This window comes from Corvus brachyrhynchos, unplaced genomic scaffold (genome assembly GCF_000691975.1).
Source record: "Corvus brachyrhynchos isolate BGI_N302 unplaced genomic scaffold, ASM69197v1 scaffold281, whole genome shotgun sequence".
Classification (NCBI taxonomy): Eukaryota; Metazoa; Chordata; class Aves; order Passeriformes; family Corvidae; genus Corvus; species Corvus brachyrhynchos.
In genome coordinates, this window is record NW_008236509.1 from 2,279,898 (window position 1) to 2,297,736 (window position 17,839).

Genomic DNA, 17,839 nt, shown 5'->3' on the forward strand with positions numbered 1-17,839 from the left:
TTGCGTGTGGCCATCATTTACTGCATTTAACAATTAATCTCAGCCTTAGTGAAAATCAGCAAATGCTAAAGGAGGAAAAGATAATTACCATCTCACATAGACTCTTCATGAGATCTACACCAGCTGACAGATTTACTCAATTTGGATACTAACAAGATTCTCTCTATCATGAAATTTTAATATGTGACAAGCTAAAAACTTGACAAAATTTTCTTCACTCTTGTATTCTATTACAGAATTGTAAAGGACTTGCAGAAAACTGTTTGCTCTGTATTTCCCACCAGTTACATGTGTCAGACCTTAACCCACCTGTTTATCACACTAAACTGAGACACTGTCTCGAGGAGTACAACAAACCAGGTGAATCTAGAAATCTGGGGCTCAAAGCAACCTAAAAGAGGTGATTTTCCATCACTGCTACGAAGCTTTCAATAAACATTTATTGTCCTTTTTTTGGTCAACGGGGCAAATCACTATTTGAAACCCATACTTCAGACTTGCCTTGTTTAACAAGATAAATCTCCATTACTTGGAGGTTTTTTTATAGAATTAAGCAGAGCCTCTGAATATTAGCTGTCAGATAAAAAAAATGCACATGTACTGTTCTACTTTTCATAAAAAGGAGAATATGCTAAACCAAGCATGAAAGTGCATATGCAGAAAAAAGGTGTTCCTTAAAAGTTAAAACAGTTTTCACTCACTTCAACAAAATATTAAAACAGATTGACCAAGACAGGGTTCAAACCCCTGAAAATTTCTCTACTTCCATGTGATGATACCAATATCACCAGGCTCTGCCACTGCTCTATTGTCTATTGTAATTATTTTCTGTATAAATTGTACATCACAAAAATAAAGTTTTCTCAAGAAAGTTTTAACAGTGGGTTTTCAAAGATCCAAGAAAGCAAATGCATTCTGAAGAGCTCAGAAACCTAGTAAGTAGAGTTTAAAACAGAAACTTTTATCAGAACATGAAGGAATGACCTGGCCCTCCCATCCTGACACATGACACGGTGGTGTGCGATCCATCACAGGAAACAAGGGAAAGAAAACAGGGAGAGAAAGAGGTTGCACTGTGAACATGGAAACAAATAGACTGTGCACAGCATGACAGCTGAGAAGGTCCAAATAGACAAACAGGAAAGAGGGCTTAAAACTTGAAGGTCTCCCAAGCAGTGTGTAAAATAAAAGTCTTTTATCTTGTGTCTTCAGTGAGACTCAAGCACAGGCCTAAGTGTGTGGATAAATGGAGCCTCAGCTATTGTTTGCATCCCAGAAGCATATTTAGTGCTGGCAGTTTCAGCAGAGTCCAGGAGGATTCAAACCTTTTGGGTATTTCACTGTCATCTCTTGTTGGGAATGAAGAAAATGCATGAATTATTCTCAACAAAACCATTGCAGTACAACATCACATGTTAATCCATTTTCTTCTTTTTTCTTCTCACAATTCTAAGTCTTCACACAGAAAAAGATGTTTTAGAAAGCAAGGTGGTGACAGTAAGACAAATTCAAACATGTTTACTCCCTAAACTTTGTATTTTGCAGCCACCCAGAAAGCTAGCATTACACACACGTGTGCACATGCCAAATGATTTAGGATCCCTTACTGAAACCTACAACTACAGATTCCCATTTGTGTGTGTCATTTTGTGCTTGTCACAGCCACACTGATCACATGCTCCATGCCTAGAAAGCACTGGGAAAGCTACTACCCAAATCTGAGCAAGTGTTTCCACCAAAGCTACCAGATTTCACAAAATGCAGAAAAACAGCTGTTCCCAAATCTCACAACTAGCCCAGGAAAAGCTTCCTGGGAGATTCTATACTTAGTTATACCACAAGAAAAACAAACAAACAAACAAACAAATGAAACAAAACCAAAAAAACAAAAAACAAAAAACCCAAAACAAAAACAACAACAACAACAACAAAAAACCACAAAACAAAAACCTCCAAAAAACCACAACAACCCAGCTTTATTTGGCACTTAAACTGTAATAATTTTTTATGGATCAGTTATGTCTAACTTGTGACCACATTTAACTTTTCTATATATTGAAGTCAGTAGATCAGGGCATAGTGAAAAAGTATATCCTTGTGATCCAGAACAGGCTCCAAAATGCTGCCATTCTGTTTTGGAAATTCTAAAACAAAGTTATCATAGCAAGGATTGAAACAGATATGTACTGATAATTAAAAAGAATATCTGCAGTCCCATCACACACAGAAGAAAGAAAAATACACCGAGTTTGTTTCCTCTGAAGTTCAAGGTTTTGGAATTTTTCCATGATGAATTTGGACTTAACTCTTTAAAACAACACCTGCTTTTAGACTTTTGCTTATATCATCTAGAATAATTAAGAAATAATTATTTCCAATGCTAATGTACCAATAATTATTTCCAAATTTTTTCCAGCATTTCCATGCTATTCTATGGGAGCTGACCATAAAGAAGGTTTATGAAGAAGGCTGACTACAAACTCTAATTCAGGTGCCATCAAATCTTTACATACAAAAGAGAAAATGTAAATGTTGCTAATGCCCAAACCCCATCAGTGATTGCTATGTATGGGGCCATGGAGGACAAACAAATGCCACATTATAATGTTAATTTCTGGCATCAGCAACTCTTAATATTGGTCATTCTTTCTTTGAACAGTCCTGGGCATGGAGCTGTTACCTTCTGAGGTCAACAGAGCAATCATTGGGAGGAAGCTTGTGTTTCCCATATAATTTTCTCTGAAAGGTACTTAACAACTTCCTTTCATTTTTCAGCAGCACATACACACCAAAGACACCCACGACACACTGTAAATAGGTGGTCATAACACCAAAATTTTCATTTTCCTGGAACCTACATTTCCAAGCTGCTCTTTTATTTTCCCAAATGGATTATGAGAACTGGTACCAGTCAGCTAATGCAGCTCTTTACTGGCACTTCAGTGTGCCGTTGGCACTACTGATGCATATCCAGCAGCCTGAGAAGGTTGTAAGGCAGTGGTTCACTCTGTGCACTCTTTGAGGCAGTGACAATTTCATACTTTCATGTGCAGAGAACTGCAGTTCTGACTGTTACATTTTGTAGCCTCTCTTGACTTTTCTGCAAGAATTCAAGTACTTCACAGAAAAAAACAGTATTGAACATCCAGCATGACCTGACTGGCAGCGAGGAGAGAGAAGAAACACTTATCAAGATCCTGCAGTTGGTGGTACTTCACTGCATTCCTTCTCTGACAAGACCCAGGCAGGTCCCTGAGCTGACTTCAGCCACAGATTTTTGAGTTTCACGGAGGAAAGTATAGCTCTTAGTTAATATTTTTTTTGATAATGGCAATTCTATTTAGGACAATAGTGAAGAAAAAATAAATCCATCAACTTGTGTTGTTGAGTATCATTACTGGATTAAAGTTTAAATCTTGTCTCTTTAAAAAGCCATATAAAGCATCATCACCTTATTATTAATTTACTTAAATAGCAAGTGCCTCAAGCAATATTGGTTATGCAGCTACGAGGGGGTCAGTCCTGGGGGGAAGACCAAGGAGCTTTACTGATAAAAAGCTCTGCAACACTCAAGGAATCTTCTGGATTGCCAAAGGAACTCTCGAAAAATTCCATCTCTAAACATAACAGAACTTCTAACAGGTTTTATTGCAGCCTGAGGTACACTTGTCTGTAGTGAGCTTAAGAAAAGACTGTAAGTCTATTCTTGAGCTGCTTTAGTACACATTAAAGCAGGTGGTTCTTAAAATTATTACACTAAAACTGAGAAGCAGCAAGTAGAAGCACACTGCCAAAGATTTGAGACTGTTCCACAGCTAGAGTGGGGACTAGATCACCCTCACAGATGTGGAAGAGGGGAGTGTCTGTCTCATGCCCATCAACAAGAGGAGAAGTGAAGCACAGGGTGAGAGGAAAGCAGCCACAGGCCATTTTTGCTGGTGGCAATTTCACAGCCTGTCCAGAAATCAACTGCAATTTTAATAACATATTTTCCTGAATTGGTCTGAAGTATCTTCTGCACGACCTTTGTGATAGTGTTCCTTAAAAGCCTAAAAGTCACTATCCCCTGCACTGAAAAGTCTCTTTGAAACACTTTGGTCTGCTGCAGGGCATATTTTAGCAATTTTTAAGGCTTCTCCCAGACATGGATTCAAGGCAAGCAAAGAAATTCCAATTGTCCATGAATATTTGGCCAATCTGTCCAATTAAATATAGCAAAGTCTTAAGAGACACGAAAACGTTTCTCTGGCTCTCTTTAGTTCTACAGACCAATGAGTGACCCTAAAGCAAAGTGCACCCTAAAGCAAAGTGCACCTTCCTCTACTGCTTGAAAAGCATGGTAACACATGAGACTGTGTAATAATAGTAAAATATCAGTAAATGATCACCGGCTCTAAAATTAAAGCATTCACCTCTAAAAAAATAGATCTGGTTTTACTGATAAAGGTCCATTTAGACAACAATGACTCTACAGAACATTCCTATTATTCATCTCACCTAAGAGCCTATTTTTTACCCACCAGATGGATGCAATTTTGATCCCAAAAATTAAGAATTTTTAGATTTTTTATGTGAAATGAAAGGCTAACAAGTTCAATTAGGTTTACTGACTTGATGCTTATTGAAGGCTTGGAGTTACTTTTGAATATTCAGGCTTTAAATTGCTAACATTTCACTGTGCAAGTAGAACTAAACTTGGTCAACTGTGTCCAAGGAGAAAAAAGAATTAAGAACTCCATTGGTTCCAATAAATATTAGACTCATCAACTGAGCTTTACTTTAATATGTGTTAAAATACTTACTTGAGAATCACACAGCCTGTCCCGGTGGGAGGAGCTGTCCAAAACACCTGGATGCGTGTCCTCCTTCTAGGTGTGCTCTCAGTCACAGCAACGGGACAATTGCTCATGAACTGTGTTTCTTCTTCATCTATGATCTAGGGAAATGGAACGAGAAAAATGGGAAAAGATAAGGATGTGCATGGCCAATGTCTCTCTAGTGTGTTTTATCAGTTCGTGTTTTCTTTGAGTGGAATATTTATAATTCTCTCTGCTTAGCTCAGTACTACTTCAGTGAATTTATTTATAACATGCAGATTGCTCACTGAATTGAAAACAAAAAGCTCATGAAATAAAGACAGAAGAATAAGTCAGTTCTAGGTAAAGATAATTCAGACCTTTCAGAGCATCGCTGCAAATAACCTTTTTTGTGGATCCTGATTACTCGAGCTTCCTGTAAATATTAATGAACTGAAAATAATAAAAAATTTGTAATTTCAGATAATTGAGAACCCATTATTTAGTCCAAAACACAGACATTTTTGCTTTATTGATTGATTGATGGTTAACTGAAAAGTTTAAGTGGTACAAGTCAAAAACCAGAGAGGTTGATTTGGAACTGGTGTTCTAAGGATTTTACTCAAAGGTGTCATGTCAAAATAGCTTTCTCACTGCATATGTGTTTCAGGGATTGTACTCTAAGCCTTCTATTCATCAGATCTCAAAGAAATTTCATCAGAAACTGTTAAGTTTTATCTGGAAACAGGCAATGCTCTGATATTGCAAAATTTCTCTTCAGAATGCTCAGTGGTCCTGTTTCATTTGATGAAGCCACATTTCACACAACATGGGGTCAAAATTCAGGCAATGAATTACAAACCTCACCATTTTGAGGAAGAAGCTGTATTTATCAATTTATAGCCAGATTCAGCTCTGAAAGGGCTTCTTCAGAATCCTGCTTCTATCAACACACAGAGGAACACACACACATTTACCGAATAAAAATATTAAAAAAATAAAAATCTTCCGGCAGTAAACATAAGTTTAAACAAGTATTTTGACAAAAAAATACTCCTTTGCATTCTTAAAAAAGGGTGGCAATACCTTTAATTGGGCCAGATCTGCTTTAGTGAGCAGGCATCCTCGTAATCTCACCCAAGGATACCGCCGGCATTCCCAAACATTTTTAGCCAAGCCAACAAACATTTCTGTATTTCCATGGTAGAATGAAGTGGCACTGGCCCAGAGGAGTGCTGAGAAACTCTATTTAGCTGGTCAATAGGGCAGTGGGTAATGAGTTTTAAATTTAAAGCCATTAATATGCTTCAAGTTTTTTAACGCTTCGTAGAATCTGTGTAACCAAACACAGTGTGCACATTTGCTGGGTTTTAATTAACGGGAAGCAGTGGGAAGCGTGGGATCTGGTGGAGGCTTAAGCTGACTGCAGAGTTTCTACTTCTGCTGGATACAGTGTAATGCATGTAAGCTGAGCACCAAGAAATCCCTGATCTACAATTCTGTTTCGGCCACCAACTGTACTTATTCCGTCTGCCTTATTCCTGCAAGAGTAAAATAAAGACATAAAACTGCCTACTTATCTCTCAGAAAGGTTGTCTCAATTATTTCAGGACCACGTCAATTGACCTTTTATCCATATCTCACACTAATTCATTCTCAATCAGAACCCAATTTTGGTGGGAGCTCTGAGAGAAGAATGAGTGATTTTCTACCATCTCATACACAATAAAATACTATCACACGTTATACAAAAGCATGATAATTCCCATTGAAAAGGCTCTTAGGAGATCATCAGAAAGTTCTTAAAAAGGACAGCTTTTCTAAAAAAATGGAAATGATACAAATTACTGTACAAATTACACTGGTTCCCTTGTCAGATGCAAGGTGCTGCTGCACTATAACTCACACTCTTGGATAAAAACTAAGAATATGTTCAATTCAGGTCAAGATTATATGATTACATGTAAGTATGAAGAGGATTGATCAGATACAAGCTATTCCACAATGACCAATGAAACTTTTTCCCAATCTAGTTTAGCTCTTGCCTGGCAGACACTCCGTCAATGGATGTGTCTTGAGAAGCCCAGCTGAAATGAATTGGCGCTCTCCAAGTATAAAATCGCTATTTTCAGTTAACAAAAACTTAGCTGCTATCACATCTCTAAAGATCATTCATCCAGCAGTCATCATTGCAGGCCTACCCAAGTGCATTTGCACATTAAGTAAATTCTTACCTCCAGGTGAACCCATCCTGCTTTTTCCACCAATGGTGAATGGAATCACAAGGAACACCAAAACCAAATGCAACAACGTAAGAAAGGAGTTGTGAGCAGCTGAGAGTAGTTATTACAAGCCGAATTTATGACTTGACTGCAAAAGCAGAACCTGAAATATGTGTTTGAATTCTAGATAGTCATTATGTTGAAGCACATCCTTGTTCCAGTTGCAGCAAATGAACATGGAAATGTTTTTTTCTCCTATTGCCTACTTAATTCCTGCAAATTAGCAAGTAAAGAGTTCTCTCAAGGAACACAGATGCCTATAATAAACTAATTTGAAAGTTCTGGTTGCTTTTTAGAACATAATCCTGGAAGAACAGGAAGTGGCTGAGCCTCAAGGCTACATCATGATTTTCTGCATCACTAACCATCAAAGCAGAAGAGTTATGCAATGAGTGTCTACTGGAAAATACTGAACATAAAATCATAAGGTCTTCCAAAAAGCATTCCTTTGAAGGAAAATTGGACAGAAGCTTTCTCAGTAAAGACTCCTAATGTGGACAGAATACAGTACAGAACTTCTAAATGAGTTGGGAAGGCTCAAATGCCAGTTGATTTGAGATGATTAAAGAAAGTCATCTTACGATATTTAATAAACCCCAAAATTTTCCAGATTCTGGGATTTCAGATAAACCATCTCAAGCTTCTTTCCATATCCATGGAGGTCCAATACTTTAAAAAAAGTTTCTTAAGAGTGGTAAGAAGGGAAGCCTGATTTATACACCAGGATTACAAATGACATGATATTTTAGGGCAGAGGATGATATTATTACACTCCCATGAAACACAGGAGAAAAGCAAAAGTATCCTGGCCAACTTTGGGGGAAAAAAGAGACACGTAATACAATCCTGATTTTTTTTCTGGACTCAAGTCAGACCACATAGGCGTGAAGGAAAGATTTGGCAGGGGAAAGGCATGCAGATTAAAACGTAGCATTTGCAAAATTATAGCTTCTAAACCCCAGGTTATCTGTAATGGGAAGCCTTACATTTTCAGGAATGGGCCAGCAAATTAACCACGCTGGACAAAAATCCTAAAACCAAAAAATAAACACTTGGCCAAAAAATCTGAATCCTCAGAGGAACAGATTTCTGCATGACTTATCCTTTCAAATCCACAAATGCAATGACATTAGATTTTAATATTTGAGTAAGGTTTTGGTGTGAGGTCTTTTTCCCCTTTATGATTGTGGTATTATTGGACCAATTTATTCCTTCAGGGAAACGAGTGTAAATCCTGAACAAGATTCCTGGATTTAACTGGGATTTAAACTAGTGTCACAACAAGTAGAATTTAGCTGAACTTGGGTAAATCCACATACATGAAAGCACAGATATTACAAGGGAAAGTTTACCAGCTCCAGGCTTGGTCTTACATTCTTTGCATATTCCAAACACTGATGAGGTTGAGGACAAATTTTGGGTGTTCCTGAAAAGCAGGACTGAATAACTGCTTAGTTTTTAAAGAAAAGGAACAACTGGTTTTCTCAGAACTGGAATACTTCATGCTGAGTGACAGAGCTTGCTGTTTCTGGTTTCTATAAACTGTTAGTCAAATAAACCAGGCAGTTACACTATCCATATATTTATATCAGCATTGAAAAAAAGTTTTAAAAAATTTCTAAATACCATACATCACAAAGGAAGGGATTAGTACTGAGTAGAAAAGGAGATGAAGTTACATAAACCCTCTATTGGCTTGTGTCCACTTCCTTAGTTGAAACCAGTGGCTAGGACCTTCAGCACCACTTCTTGTTCTGTGGACACATCATCACTTTCCACCCACTGAAACAGCTGCTTTCTACTGGAACAATAGAATAAAAAAAAATAAAAAGAACCCAGCTAAAAGTTCACAAGATTAAGCGTCTTTGTGGGCAGATTTCTTCTTTGGAAGAGCTAATATAAATGTTGCAAAACTGTCTTCTCCTTGAGGAAACTTTCCAATTATAAAAAGAACACTGGGTCTATGTAACCGCAATAATATTTAGCCTTTAGGGATTAATCTAGAACAAAGCTTATTATATGGAACGTAAAACTAATGATGTACAAAGTCAGTTTAAAAACCCTACCTCAAAGACGTGCTTCCCATAACCATATTCTTTGACTAAAGGACACAGCACTTCTGTCAGAGCCTGTGCTCAGAATCAGAAGATCAGAACAGGGACTTTTTATGCAGTGTCAGTAATCAATCTCAGTGCAGACTATGATTCAAGGCTGTATAGAACCACTGAGCATTGCTGGGCTCTCTGTAAGATTGGCCATCCTTAGCAATGCACCACAAGGCTGGAGATGTCTGATAAGGGTTAGGATTTGATAAGGGTTAGGGTTGGATCAGGGCTAGGGTTAGGATTTGAGAAGGGTTTGGGTCTGATAAGGGTTAGGGTTTCTCTGAAGCACTGAGAAAAAGGCAGATTTATTGAAGAAAGGCACTGCTAAAATACACTTGTAGATTATCACTAGGTTCTGGTAACTTCTAGCAGAAACTTTACGTAGATGTCCCACAAAGTTGCAATTAGAAATCAAATTCAGTTCTGTAGTCATTACCTGAGCAAAAAAATTTTTGCTCTCAAGAATCTGCTGCGTGTTGCTCTTCAGCCCAAGTAAACCTGAGCTATATTACAGGTACTGCAGGATCTGTTCCAAGGTGCAACCCAAACAAAAGGAGAAAGAAAGCAGTTCAGTGTGACAAGAGCCTGAAGTGCAGTAAAGATACAGCACTACACACAGCCAGCTTTCACACTGAACAGCCTCTCCTGCCCAAGCCTGGCTATGGGAAGGCTAACAAAATAGCTGTTTCTTCTTTACTTTATATGTATGAAAAGAGTAAAGAGATTATGTGTATTGGCAGAAACAGGTCACAGTAGCTTGACAGTATTTAGTAAATGTAAAATGCTATATTGTATATTTTTCTTGCTTTTGAACCACTCTTAGTTAACTTAAAATTATAACATGGTGATTTATGAAGCTTACACTGCAGACTTATGCTTGTAAGATGAAAATGGCCAATTAAGTTAAAGCTCTCTGTAAAACTCAGGAGATGAATGAGCCCAGACTGTTGTGAATTGAGGCAGTGTTCATCTAAGAGGGGACTTATGGTCCAAAGTTTCGTCCTTTTTCCCCCTGCAACTTTTTCCTTGACTGCAACATTAACATCTCTACGAAAACAGTTTGGTAAATTGATTCAAGCTACTTTATCAGACGGTTTTACTAGAGGAGGGGGGTGGGCAGATAACCCAGCTTTTCCCTGATAACATTATTTTTATCGTCTCTAACAGAGAAACTGTATTAGGCACAGAAAGCAGCCATTATTCTCATAGCTATAAATCTCATTGCGTTCCATCAGTAACTTCCTTTAAGTAGCTATTTCGACTAAGGATAATTCTCTTATTTCATGTGTAACAAGCAATTTGCAAACGCTAATTTCCAGCAGGGAAAGGACAAAATCTTTACAAATTCGATCATCTTTTGAAATCCCTTCAAATATTCTAGCTTCTTAGCACATCCAGTACTATCCAACAGTGTTCATCAGAAACCAGGAATTGTTTTGAAGACTGAACTTGCTTTTCACACCTTGGCACATAAAGACCCAAAGTGCCCCAGCTGGCTCTTGCCAAAGAGAGTGCCCTGGCATGAGCATCAGAGCATACAAATTACTCACAGCACCAGGGGCACCGGCACAAGGAAACTGTGCAAAGGAACTTCGTGTGACTTTCTGTACCAAAGCAACGAGTCGCTCTGCATGACAAATGGCTTACCTTCATTCCCACTGCTTGGTGCCCAGCCTACACAGCAACTTTTGCAACATTTGAAATGATGTGTAAGGATTCTGGGAAAGGCTGAAAGTTTTAGTTCAAAGAAACAGGACTTTTGGCTCACTTTAATGTACAATTTAGTCAAATTAGACCTAAATCTAGAGTAAATTTACTGAGGTCAGACTCTGTGATGACCAATTCAAACACATTCATTTGTGGGTTATGGAGTTTTTTCATTATATTCAGGCAAAAGAAATTAATTTGCTTTTCTGTGAAATGAGAGGGGGTTTTATGGTCTGAGTACATTTTAAATTAGGAAGCACAAAATAACAGATGAAAATATAGTAAATTTTATGATTGTAAAATGAAAATAAAGACATTTTACTCCCAAAACTTTGTTCCAAGGATTAGGAAGCGGAGCTGTCCCATTGCAGCCCTAAACCAGACCATTAACCAGTGAGGATGATGGGGACACCGATGAAGGCTGTGCTCTAATGACCCTTAGCAGGTCCCCTGGGAACAGAGTCAGCATTAGTCAGAGCAGTCCTCTGGCCAGCTCCCCACACATGAGCCAAGGCCAACCCAAAATAGCAGCGATAGAAAATAAAATCCAATATTGAAAAATAAAAAAAAAAAATGGAGCACAGCCACTTAGGGTTCTCACAGGCTCTCATGGATTTCTCATTTCTGTCTTCCATGTAATGGAGGGATCAGAGTGCCAACAGTTCTTCCAAGATGACAAAACTAACACACGCATTTTAGATGAGAATATAACCACAATAAACCTCAACAAAGATCCATGCAGGGTTCTCTGTGGAATACTTCCACAGAGATATTATTTATACTCAGTGTTCTGCTGTCAAACTATTTCAGTGTGAACATTATTTATTTGGCAAAAAATAGCCACTATTCCAATCTAGTAAAAAATAGCTTTTGATAGATGATGTCTCAAGTGCTTTAGCCGGGGAGAAACATTGCTTGCTGAAGGGGATATTGTATAGAAATCAACAGGTTTTAGATAACAATCACTTGAAAGAAGTAAAAGTTTAAGGATTTTGTATATTTCTTGTTTAGAGCGTAGAGTTAGGACTTTTCATTCAAGTCTATAATACAGAAATTTCTCTGGAAAGAGAGAAAACTGCTGTTAATTCCTAAATATATTTCCCACCACTACATCCAGACACATATAATGCAATTAGCTACCTCACATTAAAGAGCACATTTTAATCTGGTTTTCTAGATAGATGAAAAGCGTTGGAAAGTTGTTTAAAGAACAAAATGCTTTTGCAGCCTCATAAAAGAAAGTGATATAAAGCAAGGCAATGTGCATACAACCCTCGACTGGACGTGAGACGTGACTTGTATCGCTGAACAATTTTTCTCAAATCACTTTAGTGTAGTCTGTGAAGTAGGGATATAGACATTGAGCTCCTTTTTCAAAACAATATACTAAATGCTCTGTGGTAACATTATACTTAAAAGCTTGTCACACTTCCAATTGGTCTCAGCCTTTATAAACAGGAATACTTTAGGAAGAGATTAAATCTGAGATTCCAGATCTTCGGCCTCTTCTGTGATGCACCAACTTCTCAAATTAAATGGAAAAGTAGCTTAGAGAGTCAACTAGAATTTAAGCCAGGGAAATCCATGGAAGACATAAAGTTGGAGTGGCCCCCTGTGTACCAAGCCTTTGTCTCACTTTCATAGAAAGAGCAGCCAAATTCTATCAAAGATCTCCCAGCTTGGTGCGTTGATGCTCACAGAACCCAGGAAGCAGAACAACAACAAATCTGGCAGAGATGCAGTTTGACAATTGCATCTTCTACGCCAGAGTAGTTTTCCAGTGTTTCCAGGGATTGTGGCACAATTAATTTAAAAGGAAATTTAAATAGTGCTAAAAAAAGAACCTTAGTTTGCGAAAAAATAGTTTATATTTTCATTTGGCTGCACAGTGGAATCAGAAGACAAAACTTACTGCGTTATTTCTCTTATTTATCTTGCAAAAAGCAGAGACTTACTATTAGAGCGTGCTCTGGGACCAGCACTGAAGACTCTGCTTGTGAGATGGAAGATGTAAATTCAGAAATCCGTTCTGAATTAGGCTGTTCACTGTCAGGGAAAGATTTTAAAAAATGAGCAACCTTCAGCCACTCTCTTTCCTGAACTGTTCTACTTCACGTATATCCTGAACTGAGGGGAAAAACCGGCTTGGCAGTCAGGTAATGAAAGCACTGATGTGTCTTCAGATCTCTGCTCTATTTATTTTGATAACTTTCCTCCCGAGTTACCAAGCCAGCCTCATCCCTGCTGGTCTAGTGAAGTGTTTTACTAGTGTTACAAAGCAGAGGGATGCAAGAAGAAGAGGCTGAGTGAAATCTATGCTGAAGGAGACTGGTGCTGTGTGGAGAAGCATGTTTTAGGGCTACAAAACTCTCTGGGTTCAATCCTTGTTCTAATGACTCAGACACCTGAACCTTCTCCTCCCCATCCAAGTATGAACCCTTTTCTGACTCATCTGCTTCAAACCTGGGAATTATATGTGGAGGAAAATTCCCCTCCCCCCTCCCCAAAAAAAAAAAAATTGTGGAAATCAATATACTCCATTAAAAGGGTCAATATATTGGTGTTTCTTTCTGGGAAGACAAGAGACCAAAATGTTTCCCCAAAGTATTAAGAATTACTTCTAGCTTGCTAGTCCAGGACTGCAATTGCATCAGTTCTAGGAGTGCTAACATAGAACTTTTTTAAACATTCAATTAAAAAACAAATCAGAAACCTCCTTTTGCATTTATTTCTGATCCCCACAAACAAATGCCCTTTTTTGAAAAGGGACAAAACAGAGCTCTGAGCTTCCTCCCTAGACCTGGCCTTCTGTGTTATCTTGAACCAGGGCATGTGCACATAAACCAAACTCTAGCAATGCATAAAGCATATTACACACACACATTTCCCAAATCCATGTGGTAAAGAATTCATTCAGATTCTTTCTGTCTCAGCAAAAGCCAAAGATTTATAAATATGCACCTAAACCATCTTCCAGGTCTTATGCTAAGCATACAATTTAAGCATAAGCATACAATTTAAGGCCATTAAAAAGTCAAGTGCAGAATGCTCAGTATCTGGCAGGATAAAGAAGAATTATGTTTATGGACATGTGTGCTGAAAGCTGCAGGACTACCTAATTACTGTGAGCAAAACTCAGCATTTTAATTTTTGCTAAATGCAAATTAAAATCTTGTCAGCACATTCTTTATTCATCAAAACAATATGAAACTTTTCATACTGGTACCAAGATTTTACTCAATTTCTGCAGCAACTATCGTTATCTGCCTGAGCCCATGTGTCTTTGCTTCTATTAATGTACAGAAATTTTTGCACAAAAATACCATTTATAAATGCTTGAAAGAATGTGCCTCCACTGTGACTAATAGATATTTCATTAGTAAGGACCTCCAGTCACCACCATTCAAGTCCAGTCAATAACATATTTTAAATGCAATGGTCCAGAACTCCTGTTCACCCAGAAAATAAGCTTAAAGCACTCACACAGTTAGGAAATTTAAATAAGAAAAAAAAAAAAGAGATGCTCTGTTATCCATAATGCAACAATAATTGAGAGAAAGCATGATCTAATCATGATCTAATCCCAAATTCACTATTCTTATTATCAGTTCTAGAAAGCTTAACTAAGGGCAGTCAAGAAAATGTGACCTTCATATCAGAACAAACCACAAGGGCTGGGTGAGAGTCATTCCTTACTAATTACTACCTTACAGTAGTTCAGCAAAGTTGGGGTTAAATGATACTGATGAGGTGTCTCTGCCGTTTGAAATTAATTACATTGTTATCTTTTGATAAGATTATCTTTCTTGTATTGTTGTATACTACCAACATCTTTAGCCCCATAATGAGCAATGCATAAGTAATGTGGGTGCCAGAGAAATATGTGCTGTGGACTCTCACAGAAGACATGGACCTTATCTTCTGCTCACACGGGCACCTCTCATTTACATTTCTGTGGCAAGGAACTCCAGGCTCATTGTCAATTCAATCTGAAACTCAGGAACTGCCATTTTTATTTCAGGAACAAAATCCCGGATAAGAACACACTTGCAACACCAGTCGATCAAAGAAAAAGGAATGTTAAATTTGAGGAGGCACATAAAACATCTGATAAGGAAGAAATTTTATAGTGGCTGGTCAAAAAACATATATAGATCATGCACTGAAGGCACCTTTCTGTCTGTCAGGCGCTCCCTGCAGAGGGATGATAAGAGCCTGCTTTCCTCCCCAACCATTCTCTCTTCTCCATTTCTCAGAGCATTAATTGCCAGCCAAAGGAGCCTTTTCTAATCATGAATTTGTGCAGTACAAAGTCCAGCATGGGCTTAAGGGTAGAGGGGGCTTCTCTACTAATATAATCAATAATTATATTATAGAGACGACACTTGTCTGAAATACAATGTAACAACTGGCAGCAAAGTACAAAGGAAATGCCTCTTCTACTCTTAGGAACACCAGAACTGGGGAAGGTCATTTGAAATACATAGTAAGATGTGAGTCTGCACATTTTACTGGATCAGCATTTCTCAGTTGCTTAGTTTGTTCAGGCTTTTCATTTAACCTTCATTTTAGAAAATATTACACTACTCAGCATTATGACAATAGTGCCAAGAATAGCTACCTCACTTGGAGCTCCTCACTTAAGAAGGGATTTAAGGATTACAGAAAATACATATTTTTAATAGCATTATTGTCCTTCTTGGTGTTGGAGCTTTAAAGCACCAGCAGCTCTGGCAACATGTGCTATTCATGTTCCTCGTGAATGTCTCAATGCCAAAATATACATCCTAACCTAGCTCAAGCAGATTCCACACAAATTCTCATAGCCTTTGGATGACTGTGTACAGAACATAATCTATTTCTGAGAGACTTAATCCACTGCTAAAACCACATTTACAGCAGAAATACCGGTGATCTGGAACTACAGGCTTTGTGCAGATAAACTTAAGAAGGCATTTACCTCCTTAAAAAAGCTCTCAAATCTTTTGCTTAACAACTCGCACCCACTGTGGGATCAGGACTGCTGCTCGTGCAGAAGAGCTGCAGGAAGTCAGGAGGGGCTTCTGGCAGCACTGACAGTAGTTGTGAGCAATTATAAAGCCACCAGGTTTTTGGGTGCATGTGAGTGTGTGCCTGAACGTTAGTCTGAGTCAAGAGGTAATAATCCAGGCTCCGGCTCCTCGCACTTTTGATAGGCTGATAAACTACTAATGCACAGCTTCTCCAAAACTACTAATGCACAGCTTCTCCAATTCCTCCTTTCCCTAGAGGGCATCACAGATTATATGGGCTATTCACAGCCAATTCCCCTCCCTGCCACTTTGCCCAAGGTTTTCTATAAAGCCTAATCTCATGTTCCCTTGAGCACCCTTCCACCAAATTAAACCTGCAGGCTGAGAGTTTCCAAGAAATAAAAAGTTCTGCTGTCTCCCTTCCAGTATGAGAGGATTCTGATTCAGAAAGACACACTGCACTCAGACAACAGTTAAGCCATCGTTTGGCAAAAAGGAAACTCTTGTGGGCAGAACAGACTGCTTCTAGAGTGTGGTAGGCCCTCTTCAAACACTGACTGAAGTCCAAGTCAGTTAAGTGCTGAGACTAAAAGAAAAGCTCACATTAAAACATGGTTTCGACAGTTTTTTGAACAGTGTCTTGCCCTGAATGTTCATTATGGGAACAAAACAGCGACATGAGTAATAGAAAAGTAACCAAAAGCTTCAATGGTTGTATGGGTCTGTGTGTGAGGTTGTGTGTTGGTGGTTTTGTTGGAATTTGGGGCTTTTTGTGGGTTTTTTCCAAAGAGGTTCTCTATTGTCTTGAATACAGCAGTGCATTTCCTCATGGTATGTCTTCTGGAGGAAAACCATCCTGCAAAAAGGGATTCTGAAAAAAGTAGAGTAACAAAGAAATTTGGTAAAGCTTTTTAATAAAATTCTTAATTGTTCTGCAAGTTGAACTATTCTAAAAACAGAGCTGTAAAATAAAATGGTAGCGTATCAAATATTACTTGTACACAGATCAACACTATAACAACTGAGCTAATCTCAGGGCCATACACTGAATGAAATGTTCACTTAATGGTACTTCCGTATTACACATGGAATTTTGTCAAGACCTTGGCACACATTTTTTTAAAACCAAATTTAAAAAGGCAGTGATTTTTTAAATCTGCTTCTGGAATTCTTTACACATTCTAAGTGAATTTCCAAGGCAGGCTGGATAAGAGACAGCAGATTTCTGAAGCTTCAGAGGAACCCTATATAAAAAGCATTAGACTAAGTTTTCAGCTCCTGCTGCTTTGGCATGTTTTGTTTTGAAATAAACAGGTTTCATTATTAGATTATTTCATTATTTCATTCATTAGATTTTCGGGATAGACCTCCCAATAAAAAAATTGTATTTCCATCTTACCATACATGCATATGGCAACACAAAACCTCTAGAAGAAACCACAAATTTATCTCAGTCTCAAAGGGATTTAATTCTGATGGTTACGTTTTTCCAGATTACAAAGTTGTTTTATTTGAAATTTCACTAGGATGAGTAGAAATTCAATATATGTATTTGTAGACAATAAACGTATGTAATTGTAGGCCTAGAGGGTGGTAAATACATTTTCTTTCAGGGGTCCCTTGCAACTCAGCATATTCCATGATTCTATCAAAAAAACATTTCACAGTGAGAACAATCAATCAGTTGAACAACCTCCACAGGAACGTGGTAGAGTCTGCATCTCTGGATGTTTGCAAGAAGTGGCTGGACAAGGGTTGAAACAACCTAATCCAGGCTTCCTTTCACATAGATGGTTGGACCAGATGTTCTTTCAAGGTCCCTTCCAACCTACACTGTTCCATGATTTTATGAAGTAGGCATTCAATGAATTTCTGTCTCTCATTTTTTATATGCATTACAAAGTGTATCTTTTCATTTTTTTGCCTTTTTATTCCCT

The 17,839-nt window shown here is 38.1% G+C and overlaps 1 protein-coding gene across 3 annotated transcripts in view; it reads right to left on the reverse strand.

Annotated features, from left to right (window-relative positions):
* SPON1 (spondin 1) overlaps positions 1-17,839 on the reverse strand; it is a 175,985-nt gene that overhangs the window by 136,427 nt on the left and 21,719 nt on the right. For all 3 annotated transcript variants that reach the window (XM_017726344.1, XM_008644072.2, XM_017726345.1), the window contains exon 3: positions 4,803-4,936. In XM_017726344.1, coding sequence (XP_017581833.1) covers positions 4,803-4,936 — 134 coding nt within the window. The remainder of the gene's footprint in view (positions 1-4,802; positions 4,937-17,839) is intronic.